We start from the raw sequence: 18,327 nt of genomic DNA on the forward strand, positions 1-18,327 counted from the left end.
TTAAAATACCTTTTCACTAAAGTGTTTTAAAACCATTTTAAGCTCAGTTTTTAAAGGCAAAAGTGTTTGATGTAACTAAAAAAGACTGGGCCTATCCCTGACAAGGGTGCTTTCTTAGACTCCAAGAAAGAAGTACCCCTTACTTTGATATAGATCGTACCCTGAATAATTCCTGTTTTTTAATTTACATATTCACGAATTAACACATCACTGTATCGAAATTAAGTGCAAATAGCTCGCAAAACACACGTTAAACATCACATTTAGCCATTTTTACAGCAGTAGCATAATCTTGCTAATATGCTAACATGCTAATTCTCACAACAGCAGGTTTTTTTTTTTTTAGATTAGAAATTTTAATTATTCCATCTACATTACATTATTGACTGCCCTTTATGTTTTTGACGTCAAATTTTCCCACATACTTAAAATTCCTATCTAATTTTGATGCTTTTATTTTTGTAACAGTCTGTATCTCGTATTTATTTTTAGTTAGTGTAAAATTAACACAGTATTTTATTATAATTACAAGGACGGTTGGCGTATTTACGTCGTGTATTTGTGTTGTTGATTTTTTTAATGCAATAAATAAACATAACGGTTCAATATAAATACATTATTTTTTAATCACGACTTTTATTTTGAAGCTTGTGGATGAAGACTCGCCGGAAGTGTGTGTGGTGTTTGTAGTTCGGCTCAGGCTGCAGGGAGGAGGAGGAGGAGGTGGAGGAAAGCCCTGGCTGTGATGCCGCTGGATGATGGCTGCTTTCGGGATCTTAAGTTACGAACACCGGCCATTGAAGCGGCCCCGGCTCGGCCCTCCAGACGTTTATCCTCAAGATCCAAAGCAGAAAGAGGTCAGATTTTACGATGTGCAGTCAAAATGCTGAGAAACGACGTTTTGAGAAGGAATCCTTGAGTCAAGAAGCTGTGCATGCTAACAGCAGCTAGCCTGTTTAGCAAGCCCTCTAGACGATTTGGGCCTAGCAATAACAATGAACTGCACCTAGTTGTCAGTTTGTTAGCTAGCTCTCCAGCTTACTTGGAAAACAACTGGTTCTTAGAAAGCAGAGTTTGTTAAAATGAGCTAGCTAATCGGCTGGCGTGTTCGAACTAGTTTAATTAATTGAAAAGAGTATTTTGCTTTATTATACGAAGCAATATGCGTTGGTTTTTTGGATTGTGCGTGACTGTAAATTGTGTGCTAGCTTGATGTTTTGAACCTACGACTTGGCTAAACCTGCAGGGCTAACCTTCATTATCAGCATCTGAAATTACAGCGGAATAGTCTGTTTTAATTACGGAGTTTGGCCTAGCTGGATGATACTGTGGGCTCCTGATCTATAATTAACCTGAGATAATCTGTTGATGATGAGAAAACAGACTACTTTACCTGTAGGTCAATGTATTAAGGTTGTTCTTTATTACTTTAACGCTAAACTAATAAACTTACACCACAACAGGTAATTTCTTTTGTGTTATCAACCCCAAAGTATGCACTATTCTAAGCTACTAGTAGCTGGTCTCAGATCATGTTTGATGTAATAGTGTTTACTACAACCTACTTTGCATTTATTGATTTGTCCATATGCACTGAAATGTGTTTTTTAGGATGAGTTGACTGCACTGAATGTGAAGCAAGGATTCAATAACCAACCAGCTGTATCTGGAGATGAACATGGAAGTGCAAAAAATGTCAACTTTAACCCTTCAAAGGTATTGCTCATTGTGCTTACTTGTCATTTTCTTTAGGTGATTTGAATTACATTCTGCCTTCATCTGTTTCCCCTCGATTGCATTTCAGATCAGCTCAAACTTCAGCAGCATCATTGCAGAGAAGCTGCGTTACAACACGTTTCAAGACACAGGGAAACGTAAGCCACAGGTCAACCAGAAGGATAATTTCTGGCTCGTCACAGCAAGGTCACAGAGCTCCATCAATAATTGGTTCACGGATTTAGCCGGGACTAAACCGCTAACACAGTTAGCTAAAAAGGTAAGACCCTGGTGTGAGTCTGTGAAAGCCTGTAAAAGTAAATGTTGTTTTCCATGAGACTAACTGATAACTCGAGGATGGGCAACTTTGGTGACTGAGAGGACCACATTAGATTTATTCTCTCTTCCAGTGGGCCAGCTAGTTAGCAGCTGCCATAAGGAATGAATGGTTTGGGAAAATAATCTGATTGCAATTTTTTCCCAGCATTGCAATTGTGATAGTTCCTTGTCTTATGTATTTTTCAACAATCACAGACAATACATCTTTTTATTTTGTAACCAACAGAATATTAGATAGATTAAACTAGGGCTGAACAAATTTGACAAATTATCTAGGTGTGATTATTTAATTCATATTGTAAATTCAATAGGATATGTTGTATTGAGGGGAGTGATCATACTGATGAAGAAAAATATCTAGAAATAAAAAGGAAAGTAGGATTTTATGTTAACCATTCTAAAAAATTATACCTGAATGACGTGTAGATGGAACATCTCTGCTGCATAAACAGTATTAAACTGGTATTTTGACCCATATTTCAGATATAAGAAATACTCCTCTGTGATTTGAAAATCACAGTAAGCCATATTGTAATTTAATCTGGATTTTATTTAACTGCCCAGCCCTACTTGTAAACTAATTTAAGCAGTACCATATGCATTCTAATTCAATTCAAATTTATTTATATAGCACACTGTAAACAGTCACTGTTGACCAAAATGCTTCACAGTATAAAAGCAAAACATGAAACAAGAATACATCACTGTCAAATAGTAAAACCAATCAAAATAGAACTAAATAAGATAAGGAAAATCTAAAATCTGTTGGGATAGAATAATCTCATCTTGAATCGAAAGCCGAAGAGAAGAGATGAGTTTTCATTTGCACGATGAAGCTGTATATATGTGCCTTTTGTTAACCAGCTAAACACAGGATTTAAGCCAATTTAAACTGCTTTTATAGTACAGTGAATGAACAGTTCTTACTGGCTATTTATGTATATTTTACTTGCATATCTATCTTTCATATAAATATGTTTGATAATGCATATAAAATATTTTTACAGCAAAATTTATGTACTCTTATATCTCCTCTTTCTTGCAAACCTATACCAGTAATGAAAAGAAATCACAGAATTGTTTCACCATTTTTTATGTTTTCGTATCAGATTTTTGTGTTTTCTCCATGTTTGCAATGAAATTGACATACGGGCCACATTTACTGAGTAAGACGGATGCATATGGCCCCTGAGCTGCAAGTTGCCCAAACTTGTAGAGTTTAAGTGGTAACTTTGAACTTGTATAACGATAAATTTTGGGCTTGTTTTTCTATACATTTTGTTGATTGGGTTAATATTTTTTATCTGACATGTTTAAATATACTGCTCCCCTTAAACATTTTTCACTAGTTTTAACAAGAAAGGATATTAATTCACTAGAAGATTAGAGGCATTGTAATTTTGCTTCAACAGAACAGTGGAAAAAAATTGATTGTGCATTGCTAGCATTAGCCATTTATTGTGCTCAACCATTTCCCACTCACCATTGGATGTTTGTTGTCATGTTTTAAGTACTAATGAAGCAGAGTATTGGTTTTATCTCTGTGTGGGTAGTTAAGAAGCTAAACAAATTAAGACTTTTTCTTTAAGCATGCTTACATATTAAAGGTTCACACTTAAATTCACAGCTCATTCCAAGCATGTTACTATTCCCAGTAAGTGGTGCTTTAAAATGCTGCTTCCCTCACTGCTAACATTAAAAGCTTCTGCTCTGCCATAATTTAAATACTTGTCTCAATAAATTCCTGCTGAGCTTGTTGAAGTACAAATAAGGATGAAATACGGCTCATCTCTCTGACTGAGGAAAGTTAAACAAGTCAGACAATGTAGCACTTTATTTACTAACTGAGTCTAAGATTTTCCACTTCAGCTGCCAGTAGTGATCAGATATTTTCCACATTTCCAAATAAATATGTCAGGATAATGAAGCAGTTTGTTTGTTTTTAACTAAGAATTATTCTGCTTTTCATCCAGTTAACAAGCATTAAAGTATCACAGGGATTTTTGGTGTTAACATAAAACTGACTACTGATTCTCGTATGTATCAGATTACATTATTTGAGCTAACATCTCACAAAAAGACAGTTAAAACCAGGATAATAAATTCAACACCCATGGTGACATTAACAGTTGTCTTAGTTTTTTGAAGCCTGAAGTGGCCATATTTAAGTGAGAGGGTTCAAAGTGCAGAGGAGCAATACATCTGTGTTGCTAAGTTGTCCAAGTGATGCATTAATAAATGTCTGAATGTGCTCGAAAGTTCTGCATTTCAGCATGGGATGCTTTTTGGGGTTTGATTGATTTTGGCAAAAGGTGTCTAACAGAAACTGATAAGACATGAATCATCTTTATGTGTTCAGAGTTTTGGTTCTTGGAGAAACTTACTCGTCAGTTCTGTAAAAGCAAGGGAGATAACAATTGAAAGTCTGGCCATGGTGATTAAACTGCTCTGAACTCTAACATTTAGGAAGTAAAAACTGGCAGTAAACAATTTATTGTTGTCAAGTAAGGATGATGCTTTTGTGTAAATAAAATGTGTTTGTCCTGTTGGTGTAATGACCATAACCACTGTGAATGTTCTGGTTATTGGGGAAAGGAAGTTTTATTGTTGTTTCATTATGTTCACAACTAAGCAAAGTCTGTGCAAGTGCTCTCACATGTGCATGCAAAATGAGCTGCATAGTTGCAGTACCTGCGTTTTACTGCTTCTTGGATCTGAATTTATGTTGTGTTCTTCCTGTTATCAGCACTGTTGTCTAAATCTTTTTTATGAAAACGTCATCAGATAATATCTCAAGTAATTAAAAAAACATAAGCTCAGAGTCCCATTTCACCCGCTCCAACAGTTTTTACTTCTTGACACACAACGCATGTGTGTCTAATTGAAATTGTGAACACATTGCTTACATGTTCCCTGTTTGATTTATTTAAAGTCGGGATGCATCGACTCATCTGTTTTGCATTAGTATCAGTCCGTGTCGGCCCTGACGTCCACATAGGTCAAACTATGTGGCATGAACATGTGTAAGTTACCGATGTTTGTCTGTTCTGTTTAATCATTTTTATACTGGAATCCAGTTTGTCTAGCAGCTGAATCAAATAAGAGTTTTTTTTTAAAAGGCAGAAAAGTTGACCTGTTAAACAAACTCTGGTCTGCTTTCATGGTCAAATGTGTTAAACCAAAAGGTATCAGTTACATTTTTATTTTAGATATATAGGTATTGGCCCTAATTTTCACAATTGGTCCATCTCTAATTGACAGTTTTAATTTCACTGTAGTATAAGATGGATGATTTTTCTTTTTTTCAGAAATATTATCATCAGTCTATTTCTCTGACTCACATTGTATCTTTTTGTCCCAGGTTCCCATCTTCAGCAAAAAGGAGGAGGTTTTTGGATACTTGGCTAAGTACTCGGTCCCTGTCATGCGCTCAGCATGGATGATCAAGATGACCTGTGCGTATCATGCAGCCATGACAGAAACTAAAGTAAAGAAGAGGCATGTGATTGATCCTTGTATAGGTGAGTAGTTGCTATTGTTAACTGTGTTGGGTTGTTGTTTTTTGACATTTGTGATGTGATGATTTTGGTCAATTTTAACCCATTTAATGCCAGCCAGACTACACAAATTTAGCCAGATTTCAGCCCAACTGCAATATGGCTGTGCATCGTCAAACCTCAGACCTGATTTTGCATGTTGGGAACGACAAACGGTTTCTTAGTGTGAATAATTAATGACTACCCACGACTGCCATTTAACAAGACCAGCATGTCAGAATTTTGCATTGCTGTCTTGGTTTGACACCCCAACGTCGAAGACGTGAATCTTGATGCCTACCAATAGGACAGCATTTGCTCCTTATCTTTGCGTCATCATTTAGCAGTGTCCTTACTTTTTCTCCCTCCAAAGACTTAATGTGTGCATTTTATTTCATTTACGTTATCACATGCATACCTAAATTTCTTTCTGAAGGAGAGCCGGTCCATATTGCCCTCCTCTTGCGTCCAAAATTGTCACACATAATCCATACCATAATTGTTTCTTGTTTTCTTCTCTTACCAACTCAAGACTGCTACGTTCTAGGGATGCATGATATTATCTGTATCAGCAGATATCAAAATTTCTGCAAATATTTGCATCCGATAATTTGGCTGTGAATATCAACATAAATTGACTGTAAAGTTTGGTCATATATATACTAATAAATTAATAGATTTGTAGGCTGGACCAACAGACCCATGTAAGTTGAGATCTCTTTCTTTATTCATCCTCATTCTTAGAACTTTTAAGTGTGTTTTAAGAAAAAAGTTTGTTTCTGTTTTCATCCTCAAACCTTAAATTGTTTTCAAAAGACTGAATTTTTAGTGATGTGAAACATTTGAATATCGGTATCTGCAAAAATGAATCTGTAAATATCTGCATATCGGATATCGGCAAAAATCCCATGTTGTGCATCCCTACTACAATCACATAGAGCGCTTCTGTTGTAGAGCAGTTGACAGTCTTTGACTCCCGATGTCCTATGACAGTGATCATCAACTGGAGGCTCAGGGGCCACATCCGGCCCCCCACGGCTTCCCATCCAGCCTCCAGGGGATTATTACATTCAGAAAATTTAAGATGGCAAAAATATGGCATACAATTGTTTACCCTTTCCCTTGAATTTTAGATCAAATCTTCAGCAAAGCCTCTTATCAGACAAGAAGCATGCCAGTATTTCTGTACTTTGGCATAGTAAACACATACTTATAATTGTTATCTTGATAAAAGTTGAAGTCCTTTGCCTCAGTTTTCCAAATAACGCTCTTTGAGAGTGCAATGTCCCCCTCTGAGAATCTTCACAGAAGATCTGTTTCCTACATTTTTCTGGCCAATCAAGACACAGCGTGTAGAGGGCTCCAGAAACATACAGCTAAAATATCTCAATCGCCCCTTTGTTGTTGCCTGCAGTGTAGGTGATAGGGACTAATCTCTCTGTTAAATGCTTAAAGTTCCTAATTTGAAAGGAAATAACATTTTTAACAATGATATATTAATGAGAGAAAAATATTAATTTTATTTCAGTTTATTTCAATGTCTGTTGATGACCCCATGACCTGTGAACTCGCTTACAGTTGCAGAGACAGTAGTGTTGTCAACATACGATGAGCGGTCAGGATAACTCCTGTAGTGTGTCCAGGCTGTCAGCCAAGACTTTTGTTGCATAACCTGACATGGTGCCATTGTGAATGATCAAAATACTGTGTAGTTTCATCTGACTAATGCAGCATTCCTGTGTATATACCTTTAAGACCTGAAGTAATATCAGCATGTTTTGCATGATTTCAATGTTTGTAACCAACAAACCGCAGCGTGATCCTCTAAAATACACATGTAGAAGGCAGATACCAAAAAAATTTATTTGGTTGCAGCTAGGGATGCACCGAAAATTCGGCCACTGAAAATTTTTGGCCGAAAACCGAAAATGGCCCAAAAGTGCATTTTCGGTTTTCGGCCGAAAGACTTTTATCACTGAAAGAACAAGGCCGAAACACGACGTTGTGATGGCGCAATCAAAAACCGCGGCCAGCACGTGCTTGAATCAGTGGTTCTCAAATAGGGGTAGGTATACGTGAAGGCTCTCTAGGGTACATGAGATTTTAAAATACATGCCGGCTTTTTAAGAAAAATAGCGCCTTTCTTTGCACATCAGGAGCGACACGATTTTGCGAGTATATTACGTACATTCTAAAATCACCATCGTGCAACGGATGTCTGCAGTGTTTTTTCTCTGTGCTCTGATAAACAATGATATTTATTGAAGCGGAATATAAAGGGAGGTTTGTCCCTCTCTGTCCTTCACTCCGTGCGTAACGTGGCACTTTTATGCACAGCCAGGACGTCAGTGTTGTTTTGTTTCATGGTTTCGTTCACTGTGCCAGCTAAGTTTGTACGAGGAGGGACTGACTTTTCATTCATTCTATGTCAAATATGATCAATAAGAGTTATAATATTGCACAGCTGAGGCTCGCTGTGAGAGGAGTTAACTCTCTCCACAGCGCACAGACTGGCTCACCTGTTTGTGTTCCAGACTGTTCAGAGGAGTCATTTAGCTGGTTGATCTGGAGCTTTTATAAGTCGTATGTCTGAGGACAGAGGGGACTGTGTTGGTAAATATTTCACTGAAGTCCCATTAGTTTAGAAACAGCTCCAGCTGTGTGAGTTTCGCTCCAACGAGTGCATATGGTGGTGGTGCCGATTTTTAAGACAGACAGAGGAACAAAAACGTCCTCCTCTCCAACACGACCTGATGTTTGATATCTCCTCATATCTGTCTGTATCAGTGCTTGTGTTTTTGCCTCTTTTTTTTTTAGCCTGGTAGAGAGGCAGACAGACAACAGGCAGCCCGACATGTTCATATGAGCGCAAATGCGCTACTTAAATATCTGCAGCAATGTCGCGCTACGAAATGATGTTGCAGGTGTGGAAGCTTGCATTGACTTGCTACAGGCTCTAAATGTAAATATTTTATGTAAACAATTTCCATGAAAAAATTGCGTATAGAGTGTAAGGACCTTAAGTTTATAAACTGGAGTTAATATTTTGTAGGCTCTTAAATGTAATCACCCTAAAACCCCCTGAGTTTCCCTCATGGCAGAATGGTTTGACTCACACTGACACATGCCTGTCAATCACTGTATTCACAATCACTCCATTCATAAAAAGGTTTATGATTTATTTTTGTGAAGAAATGCTGATCTATAACTAAGTTCATGATTTCAGTTTGAGAAGAGAGAAGTCTTTTTTAAAGTTGTTTATTATTTACAGGTTTTTAGTTCTTTCTAGCTCTGTTTTTTATTTCCAAATTGTTCCAGAGAGACCGCTGCAGCCAGAGTTTTGCACACTTCTGGGTTTAAAGCCTTTCTAGTCACTGTTTTCAATAGCTACATTAAATTGAATTCCCACATTTAGAGATGAGAACATGTGCCATGACTTTAGTCATGCATTTTAAACATTTAAAATGTAAGAAAAAAAAAATTTATTTGTAATTTGAAAGTGTTTATCAGTTACAAAGTTTGATAAATCAGACGGCTGTCACAGCGCTGTTTAATGTCTTTCTTTTTGGCCAAAAAGCTTTGCATTGTTTAGGGAGTACTTGGCTGAAAAAATACTTCACAGGGGGTACATGATTGATAAAAGGTTGAGAACCACTGATTAAATGTGTACATGAGTGCGGTCAAGTTAAACATTTTATTTTGTATTTTATTTTATTTTATATTGTGTATTGTTGGAATGAAGTGCCTAATAAATATTTACATAATTTTGTAACAGATTTATTCTTTGAAGCATTAAAATTAATTTTTGCAATTGCAATTGATTTTAGTGAGGTTAGTACACAGTCATAGCCATAAATGCAATGGTACTAATAATTGGCATGATTTATTTCAGTGTTTCGGTTTTCGTTTTTCAGCCCTGTGGTTGCTTCATTTTCGGTTCTCGGTTTCGGCCAAGAATTTTCATTTCGGTGCATCCCTAGTTGCAGCTTCTTTAGCCACTTTATGGGAAAGTTAACGGCTGGAAGGTTGCTTAAAGTTGTGCAGTGACAACTTGACTGTCTTCTAAAGCAGTATTTTAGTTGTTGAGAATAGTAATGAATTTGCCAACCCAGACTATAATGTAAATGGGGACGCACTAGCCAAGGCTCAGTGGATGAGACATGTTGTGAAGAGGAGGATGTTGATGAATTTGATTTGATCAATAACGTTCAAAAATGTCAACTAATGTTAGGGGCAAAGGAAGACTAATGGCTAAAGCCAAGGGTTGAAAGTTTTAAATGTTTTTATACCATGTCTATCTGCTAACGAGGCCAAAAAATAAAGATTTTAGTGAGCACTGAAATTCTGAAAGGCCTAAATGGATTATTAAAGTCATGCTGCAGATGATTAAAAACTTAAACTAATATGTAACTCCTTTGTGCAGATTTTGGCCTGTCATACATTGCATTACTGTGGTTTAGGAGTAATTTCTGTATACCCTTGTGTGTTTAGAATGGACTCAAATTATTACCAAGTACCTGTGGGAGCAGCTGCAGAAGGTGGCCGAGTTCTACAGACAGGTTCCCAGCCAGGACTGCAGCTCTCCTCCATCGGCCACCCCCGCTGATGTGGAGACTGCCATGAAGCAGTGGGAGTACAACGAGAAGCTGGCCATGTTTATGTTTCAGGTCAGTCCACTCTTTAAATTCATCTGTCTTTGAACTTTATTGCTTAAGAGTTTTGATTCCAAAATGTGTAAAACAGGTGAGAAAGCCGCAAGCCTCATTAAATGGACTGATTTTAACTGATTTAATTAGCAAGGTTTGGGTTGATTTTAACCACATTTACAGTATGTTTTATAAGGAAAGTTTGGAGTGTTGCTGTGTTTTTAAAAATCAATAGTTTCCTTTAATTTTTTGTCTTTCTTTCAGTTTATTTTCATTTTCCTTATTCCTGCTTCTGCATATTTGACCGACTTGATTCCTCTGAGTAGACAGAAACCCTTTCATCTTTAAGCAGATAAATCTGTGTCCCCTCATGAAACCCTGAATTTCCTCTGTTTACCCACTTGTTGTTAAGTTGCAGTTTTTTGTTGTCCATATGCAGGATGGTATGTTAGACAGACATGAATTTTTGACGTGGGTGCTGGAGTGTTTTGAGAAGGTCCGACCTGGTGAAGACGAGCTTCTCAGACTTCTCCTGCCCCTTTTACTACAGGTATGTCCATCCGTCCGTATACTATCATCACTTAAGTGATAACAGAAGCAGATAAAGAATCATGAAGTCCACCTTAACATTCATACTTCAGTAAACTCTGAAACACACGCCCAGACTAGCTGCCTAGCTTTTACAGCTGTCAACATTTTATGGGAAGATTGCGTGTGTTCACTTTGTCGGTGTTGACCTTTTCTGACAGATGCTCACTGAGGGTGCAGCCTTCCATTTTGCTTCTATTTCCAAAGCTCAGTGATGTTAATGGACGCTGAGTGCTGTGGCTAACGCTGTGACTCTCTCCTCCGTCTCTTAGTACTCAGGGGAATTTGTACAGTCGGCTTACTTGTCACGGAGACTGGCTTACTTCTGCACACGGCGCCTCAACCTGTTGCTAAGCGACGGGAGCCTAGGCCCCGGCACAGGAGGGCATCAAGCCCACGGCATGTTGGCACAGCAAGGTAATGCCCTGCCCCCCACCCCGACTTCACAGCCGGCAGGCGGGAACCAACCCCAGACACCTTTCACAGACTTCTACATCTGCCCTCAGCACCGGCCTCTGGTGTTTGGTCTCAGCTGCATGTTGCAGGTAACCCATCTAATTACAGTTTTGTATATTTGATTTTTAAACATTTCTGTCATCTTTTAGAACACAAGGCAGGACTCCTAGTTCTAACTTTTTCTTCTCTTTTCTGTCCTTTGTGATTGCTTCCTCAGAGCATAGTGTTGTGTTGTCCCAGTGCTCTGGTTTGGCATTACTCGCTAACAGACAGCAGAAACAAAACTGGTTCACCTCTGGATCTGCTGCCTTTAGCCCCGTCCAGCTTACCAATGCCAGGGGGAAATACTGCCTTTACACAACAGGTACCTCTTAAGGCTGTCCAGTTTTGATATGATGCAAAGCGATACAATATGATAAGATACAATTTAAGTTTATCCTGAAAGAGCTTCTGATGCTCCAACTTTACAATATAAAGAAGAGTAGCACAAAAGTGAAATAAAATTAGTGATGCTCCAAGGTGGCTATGTTCTTATCCAACTAAACATACATTTAAATTCTACTTGTGTAATGTGGAGGAAGTGCTCCGAAAACAGTTAAATTCATCACAGGATCATTGTTTCAGTGGTGTGCTGAGTAGAGTGTGGCTAAAGTTAGCAGCTAGCTCTGCCAGCCTTTGTTCATCTTTATGATATGATTTTATCATATTAAATGTGGTTACTCATCACTTTGGAGGAATGGATATACATGAGTAATAACTACTTACCAGCCTAGGCACAGCTTTATTTCCATTTTCTTATTCAAAATGCTGCCACATAGTGATGTTCTTACATGATGCTAATAGCTGAACTTCTCATGCTGGTGTGTGGTGGAGAGCTCTGGACAGGAAGGCAGCAGCCACCAACTGAAGCTACAGCAGCTACTAGGCTTATCGGCTTCATTACAGTTGTAAAAGAATTTGACCAGATAAAAAGATAGCTAATTTATTTGACTCATAACTTTCATTGGGCTGCAACAAATGATTATTCCAATCATTGATTTATCTGATCATTATTTTCCTGGTTCATTAGTGAATCAATTTTTTATTTTATTTTATTTATTAATTTAGAAAAAATTTTAATCCATGTTTTAAGAATCCAAACACATATATATGCCAAAGCTGTTAAAATAAAGCTAAAGTCTAATAAAAAACAAAAATAAATACAATTTTATGAATTTTTGCAGTTGCCAAAAATTGAAAAGCTTAACAGTTAGGGCTGAACGATTTGGGAATATAATCTTATTGTGATTATTTTTTCCAATATTGTGACTGTGAAGCTCCTCTTCTTGTGTGTTTTTATTCAACGCAAGCATCATTCTATATCTTAATCAGCACAATATTAAATAGATCAATTCAGGGCTGAAGGATTTTTTTTTAAGTTTAACTGCAATTGTTTCAACTCTTATTAAAAATTTGTTAAAAATTGTTGCATTGAAGGGATGATAATTTTTTATATTATCTATCTGATGACAAAAAACATACAAAAATCAGGGAAGTAGGATGTTTGTAAACTATTAAAAAAATTGAAAAAAAAGGACTCTTCAGTGTTTGCATGATGTATAGAGCATTGCATTTTGCAACAAAAATGTATTAAACCGATATTTTGACACATTTCAGGTCGAAAAAAATATTGCACCTTCTGCGATTTAAAAATTGCAGGAGGCCATATTGCTGTTTAATCTAAATTTTTTACAATTTGTTTACAGTGTGTGAATTTTTTTTTTTTTTTGCCTTGCCTCCTTCCTCACTCTCATATATGGACACTTGAAGGTCATACATACATGATAACGACAGCTTAGTTATACACTGTATGTATTTGAATAAAGGACTCTAGTTATAGTGGGATAATGCTTTTATTGCATAGTAACAGAATCAAAAGTTTTTAACAACAGAGACCTTTTTTAAACGTTTTTTTTTCTCCATCATGGAAAACAAGCATTGATGAATCAGATTATAACAGAGAAGCACTAAGGTTAAGTTAGGAAGGTTAAGTTTATCAACTGTCTAGATATGGCGTAAACAGCATCATGTTTATGTCTAATCTGAGTTGTATCGATTTGTTGTTGCAGCCCTAAACTTTTGTGCCTTCCACAATTTTAATTTGTAATAGAAATAAAGGTTTAAAATAGAAGAAAATGTTCCTTTAAAAGGAAAAAAGTTAAAGACTGGGAGCGTGTTTGCTGCATGACGGCTGTGGTGCATGGTTCATAGGCTCAATAAATCTCCCGAGAAGTGACTTTATTCATTTTGTTATTGAGCTAGGAAAGATCCAGAACAAACCCATTGTGTATGAATGAGGTGAGTTTAAATGTCAAACAAGGCTTTACTTTGAAAAACACAAACAGGAAGTGTAACCTTGCTGCGTTTATCATCTGTGTGACATGATTTACTAATGTGGAAACAGAAAGCTTTAGCAACAGTTGATTTTTTGGGAACAACTTTTCAAAATTCCCAAAAAAGACAAAAGAATATAATAATATGACAAAATTATTGAAGAAATAAAAGAATAAGTCTGACATAGCATGACACCAGTGGAGATCAAACGAAGATGAGAAGAGAGTTTGAAGAACTTGCAAGCAAATTAAAAATATAAAGATGTTAAGAACAGGGTGCTGTCAATAATTTGTAGTAGCTGTTTGTAGCATAATAGCCTTTTGATTTGACTTGAATTCTTTGATTTATTTGAAGATAATGTTTTGTATCTTTATCATAGGTTCGAACAAAGTTAAGAGAAATCGAGGAGCAGGTTAAAGAACGAGGCCAGGCGGTGGAGTTCAGGTGGTCGTTCGACAAGTGTCAGGAGACCACAGCAGGTTAGAAAACTTCTCCCTTTTCATCTCTACGGATGTATTTGTGGGATAAACAAGGTTGGTTTTCAAAGATGTCTTTGTAATCTTTTGTTAGGCTTCACCATTGGGAGGGTTCTCCACACGCTGGAAGTTTTAGACAACCACAGCTTTGAGAAGTCTGACTTTAACAACTCACTGGATTTTCTGTACAACCGAATATTCGGGTCAGGTCAGAGCAAAGACGGCCATGAGGTAAGGATTCATGCCTTTTTTTTAATCTTGAAATAAAATGTGAAGGCAGTGTTTCATGAAACGTCAAGCATCTCTGCTGATCCCATGTGATCACCTGATTATACAACGTGACCAGCGCTTCTATTCTTAGCCGTATTGTCTCATAAGGCATGTTTGTGTGCAGATGTCACCGGATGATGATGCGGTGGTGACCTTGCTTTGTGAATGGGCAGTGTGCTGTAAGCGCTCTGGCAGACACAGGGCCATGGTGGTGGCCAAGCTGCTGGAGAAGAGACAGGCTGAAATAGAGGCCGAGGTAAGAGGCGCTCACAGCTCCCTCAGTGAGTTACAGCATGTTTCTGTCCCTGTCACAGCTCCAGTGCCTGTTTTACTGGTACTCAAATTAAGTACATCTCCACTGCTCTGGTGTCCAGTTAGCTGACATGTCTGACAGTATAAACAGGAGGGCTAATAGACTTCTTTATTACCTCTCTAATGTTTTGCCTGTCAACCCCTCCCTCCCTTGACCGTCTTTGTGAGAAATGTCCTGCTGTATCACACTTAGTACAGTCATCACATTGTTTAATGGTAAAATAATTCTTGTTAAAAGAACTGCAAATATTGCACATTAACCACTGCATTAATAACAACACATGAGCACAGACAGAACCTACGTTAGCAGGCTACCTAGTCAAAATTAGCCGTTCTTTGCATGTTCTCAAACCACATGAAGCTCACTAATTTCCTTATTTGAATTAAAAAAAGAACAGAAGGTATTTTGTTTTGAGCTGCTGTGACGAGTCACTTTGGTTATTTAACTAAGTAGCTTCTATCCTGCTGACTTCAACATTGCATAAGTGTTTTATAAGTACTGGGACTTGCTATAAAGTTTGGGAGTGTTTACTGATGATAGTTTGAGCAAGAATGAAGAGGACTGTCCCATGTGTGCATGCTATGTGCAGCCAGAGTTGACAGAGTTTTAAACAAACAGTTAAATATATTGCATTTTGTTAATTTTATGCAAGTACTACAGCTGGCATCCACAGATTTAACCTACCTAAAAGCTCATACTCTCTCTGCCATGCTGCTTCACTAAGGAAGGTGTGCACTTGTGTCCTTCTGCTCTTTCCTCCTTTCAACTAAGATTGGGGATTTTGACATTTAAACATCTTACGCCCTATTTCCACAGGACTAGTATTAACTAGGGACCTCTGGTAATTTTAAATAAAAAACACAGGACGTCTGTGTTTTAAAACTTGTGCGTATCAACCATGTCTTAATTTGTAAAAATTCCAGGGCAAATTTCCATTGATATTTCAGCTCACACAGAAGTCCACAGGTAATTCTTGGCATCTCTGTAATTTAGGGTGGTGGTTGTGTTTTGTAAACAGCTTTTTCTGATTGTAAAAAACAACATAGGCAGTACAGGAGATTGTTCACAAAGTTTTCTCTGTTAAAAATAGTGTTTCTCTTTCATTTAATTTCATCTTATGTGTAAAGTGGCTTTAGTTTACTGAACTTAATCATTTAAAAACAGCTGATCTCTTCATATGCACAGCACTTCTCCTTCCTGCAGTTTATCTTTGCAAGTGCCTGATCTTACATCAGTATTATTCAGCTGTACATTTCATGCATAACACAATTTACAGTTTAATATGTCTCCCTCAACATTCAGTGGTTAGGCTGCAACAGCTGATCTGTGCATGGAGGGTCATGTATGCATCGCAATCCCAAATTTATAGAGCACAGAGTAATATCAACACCATCAACTGCTTAAGAGAGGTTCATAATCAACATTAGACCCTTAACCTTCTCATACATTAACAATTATGATTATGTCTGATCAGCTGCAGATGCGCACAGGTGAATTACACAACCTTGATACGTAATGGAGGAGTTAGAGGAGGTATTTCACTAGTTTATTAGTCATGGACAGCTTGCTACAGATCTATGAATATCAAAATAAATACATTTAGAGAGAGCAAGAGAGAAAGGGAAAAAACACTGAAGTGCATGCTGTCTATGGGAAACTCAGATTGAAGTGGCCTTACACCTAACGATTTTTTCCAAACAAAATTCCGAAGTCAGAGTAAAGTCCTGGGAGTCTTGCTGAAGTCGCAGCTCGCCCTAGTTGTCTCAGTCATTAGGTGTAAGGTGGTCATAAGACTTGATTTTAGCTGTTTTAAGGTGGTCTTTCTACAGTCATGGCGTGTTTGATATTACCGTAAGTCTTTAGTCTGGCCATATGCAAACTGTGTTTCTCAGTGACGCGACAGTCGCCCACAATCAATGGGAGCTGGTGTCATGGTGTCGTGCGTAAGCACATTAATCCACTTCATTCTTCAAAATATGAACGTGAGCATAGATCAATCTAGACCTGCTGAATGTCCACTCAGAACTCAAGAGATTGAAAAACTTTTCTGCCCTGACATGACAGGAACGATACGCAGCCACTGGGATTTTCAAAGTAAAAGTTTGGTCAGTTTCTTTCCGTGATGAGATGACTTGCGTTTGTATACGGTACTTTTACTCTGAAGTGTTTCTGGGATAGTTCCTCGGTTGTTGTAGTAACATGCAAAGTTTCTTCGGTGTTCAACTTCTCTTTTGTTTCTGCTCGATTTAAATGATTTAAAAACATCAGATTTTAGGAGGTATTAATTGAAATGCAATCTCTATCTTCTTCTTCATCTTGTTCTCTGCTAAAAAATGTCATAGATTATCAGAGGTCCAATAATAATTCTAGACATGTGAGAAAAGTGCTTAAGTCAAATCTCATCTTTTTAACCAAACAAAAAATTATCCTTACTTTTCTTTAATTTTTATCACCAAAGATATTTTTTTGAACTTATTATTGCCTTGTCTCTGTGCAAAAATGGTCATTGATGGCTATTATCCTTACAGTTTTTATTGATGAAATTAACACTGCACATAAAGTGTTTAGAAATATCAATATTTGCTGCTAAATACAATTTCATTTTCTTATCATGTAGCTTTGATGCGTCTTGGTGTTCTAAGCATTGCTGTTCAGTTATGCCACCCTTTAAGAAATTAAAGAGGCTTAGCTTTTTTGATGGCTCGTCACCAAATTAGAATTATCCCATTAAGTAGAGTGTATTCATGTGTGTTAAAATCTAACAGACACTGAAACAGAATGCCTTCCAGTCATACAGAGATGCTGACATATAGATAGCCATCTTAAATCTGTGTGAAGTTTTAAGACTCTGAAGACATGACCAGACTGCAGAGAAAAACACCCACTTTTAGGGATAAGATTACATGGCTGATTAAGAAGTTATAAAGAACCTGACTAAAGTTATCTTATCCAAAGCACAGAGTATTAACTGCATTTAGTTAGGTTTGCACAGTGCTTAAGTTTGGCAAAGTCCTCCGTGTGCTTGAATATCATTATTTTTATCAGTGCTTGTTCTGTTATGCAAAAATGGCTGATTTTTGTTCCTTCTTTCATGCCTTCTGTGTTGTTTTTTGTCAAAGGTGATAAACTGCCTGGACAGTGGCTACAAACCCAAACATTACTTTAAGATATTGATCGCTAAATTTGAATATTTGGCACCAGTAGTGCAATGTTGTTCTAAATTGAAAGAAATGGGCTGAATAAGGTAAGTTTTAAAATAGTTGTTCTATGTTTAGCACTCCATAACTGTCCCCTGTGTGGTGTCTGTGTTTGTTTGCAGAGGTGTGGTGAGTCAGAGGTGGTGGATGAGAAGGGCTCTGTGTCATCCGGCTCGCTCTCGGCTGCTACACTCCCGGTCTTCCAGGATGTGCTCCTGCAGTTCCTTGACACTCAGGCTCCAGTTCTGAGTAAGTCTCTTTGTATCTATTAGTTTTTTTAAAAACATTTCCTGCAGCTGTGATTCTCAAAGCTGTCAATCTATTTGATATCGAAGAAACTTTACATCCTATTGACTTTGCCTCTCATTTCATCACCCAGTGCGAATTTATTATAAATGATCTGGCAACAGAAACTTG

At 37.4% G+C, this 18,327-nt stretch overlaps 1 protein-coding gene across 3 annotated transcripts in view; it reads left to right on the plus strand.

Moving 5' to 3' along the window:
* Nucleotides 1–717: 717 nt before the first annotated feature.
* The window catches only part of med12 (mediator complex subunit 12), a 46,011-nt gene continuing 28,401 nt past the window's right edge, over nt 718–18,327 (plus strand). For all 3 annotated transcript variants that reach the window (XM_041797442.1, XM_041797444.1, XM_041797443.1), the window contains exons 1-12: nt 718–857; nt 1,612–1,716; nt 1,805–1,996; nt 5,417–5,576; nt 10,083–10,258; nt 10,677–10,787; nt 11,098–11,370; nt 11,499–11,645; nt 14,034–14,133; nt 14,225–14,361; nt 14,525–14,656; nt 18,033–18,159. In XM_041797442.1, the coding sequence (XP_041653376.1) occupies nt 756–857; nt 1,612–1,716; nt 1,805–1,996; nt 5,417–5,576; nt 10,083–10,258; nt 10,677–10,787; nt 11,098–11,370; nt 11,499–11,645; nt 14,034–14,133; nt 14,225–14,361; nt 14,525–14,656; nt 18,033–18,159 (1,762 nt within the window). In that variant the 5' untranslated portion in view covers nt 718–755. The remainder of the gene's footprint in view (nt 858–1,611; nt 1,717–1,804; nt 1,997–5,416; nt 5,577–10,082; nt 10,259–10,676; nt 10,788–11,097; nt 11,371–11,498; nt 11,646–14,033; nt 14,134–14,224; nt 14,362–14,524; nt 14,657–18,032; nt 18,160–18,327) is intronic.

This window comes from Cheilinus undulatus, linkage group 10 (genome assembly GCF_018320785.1).
Source record: "Cheilinus undulatus linkage group 10, ASM1832078v1, whole genome shotgun sequence".
Lineage (NCBI taxonomy): Eukaryota > Metazoa > Chordata > Actinopteri > Labriformes > Labridae > Cheilinus > Cheilinus undulatus.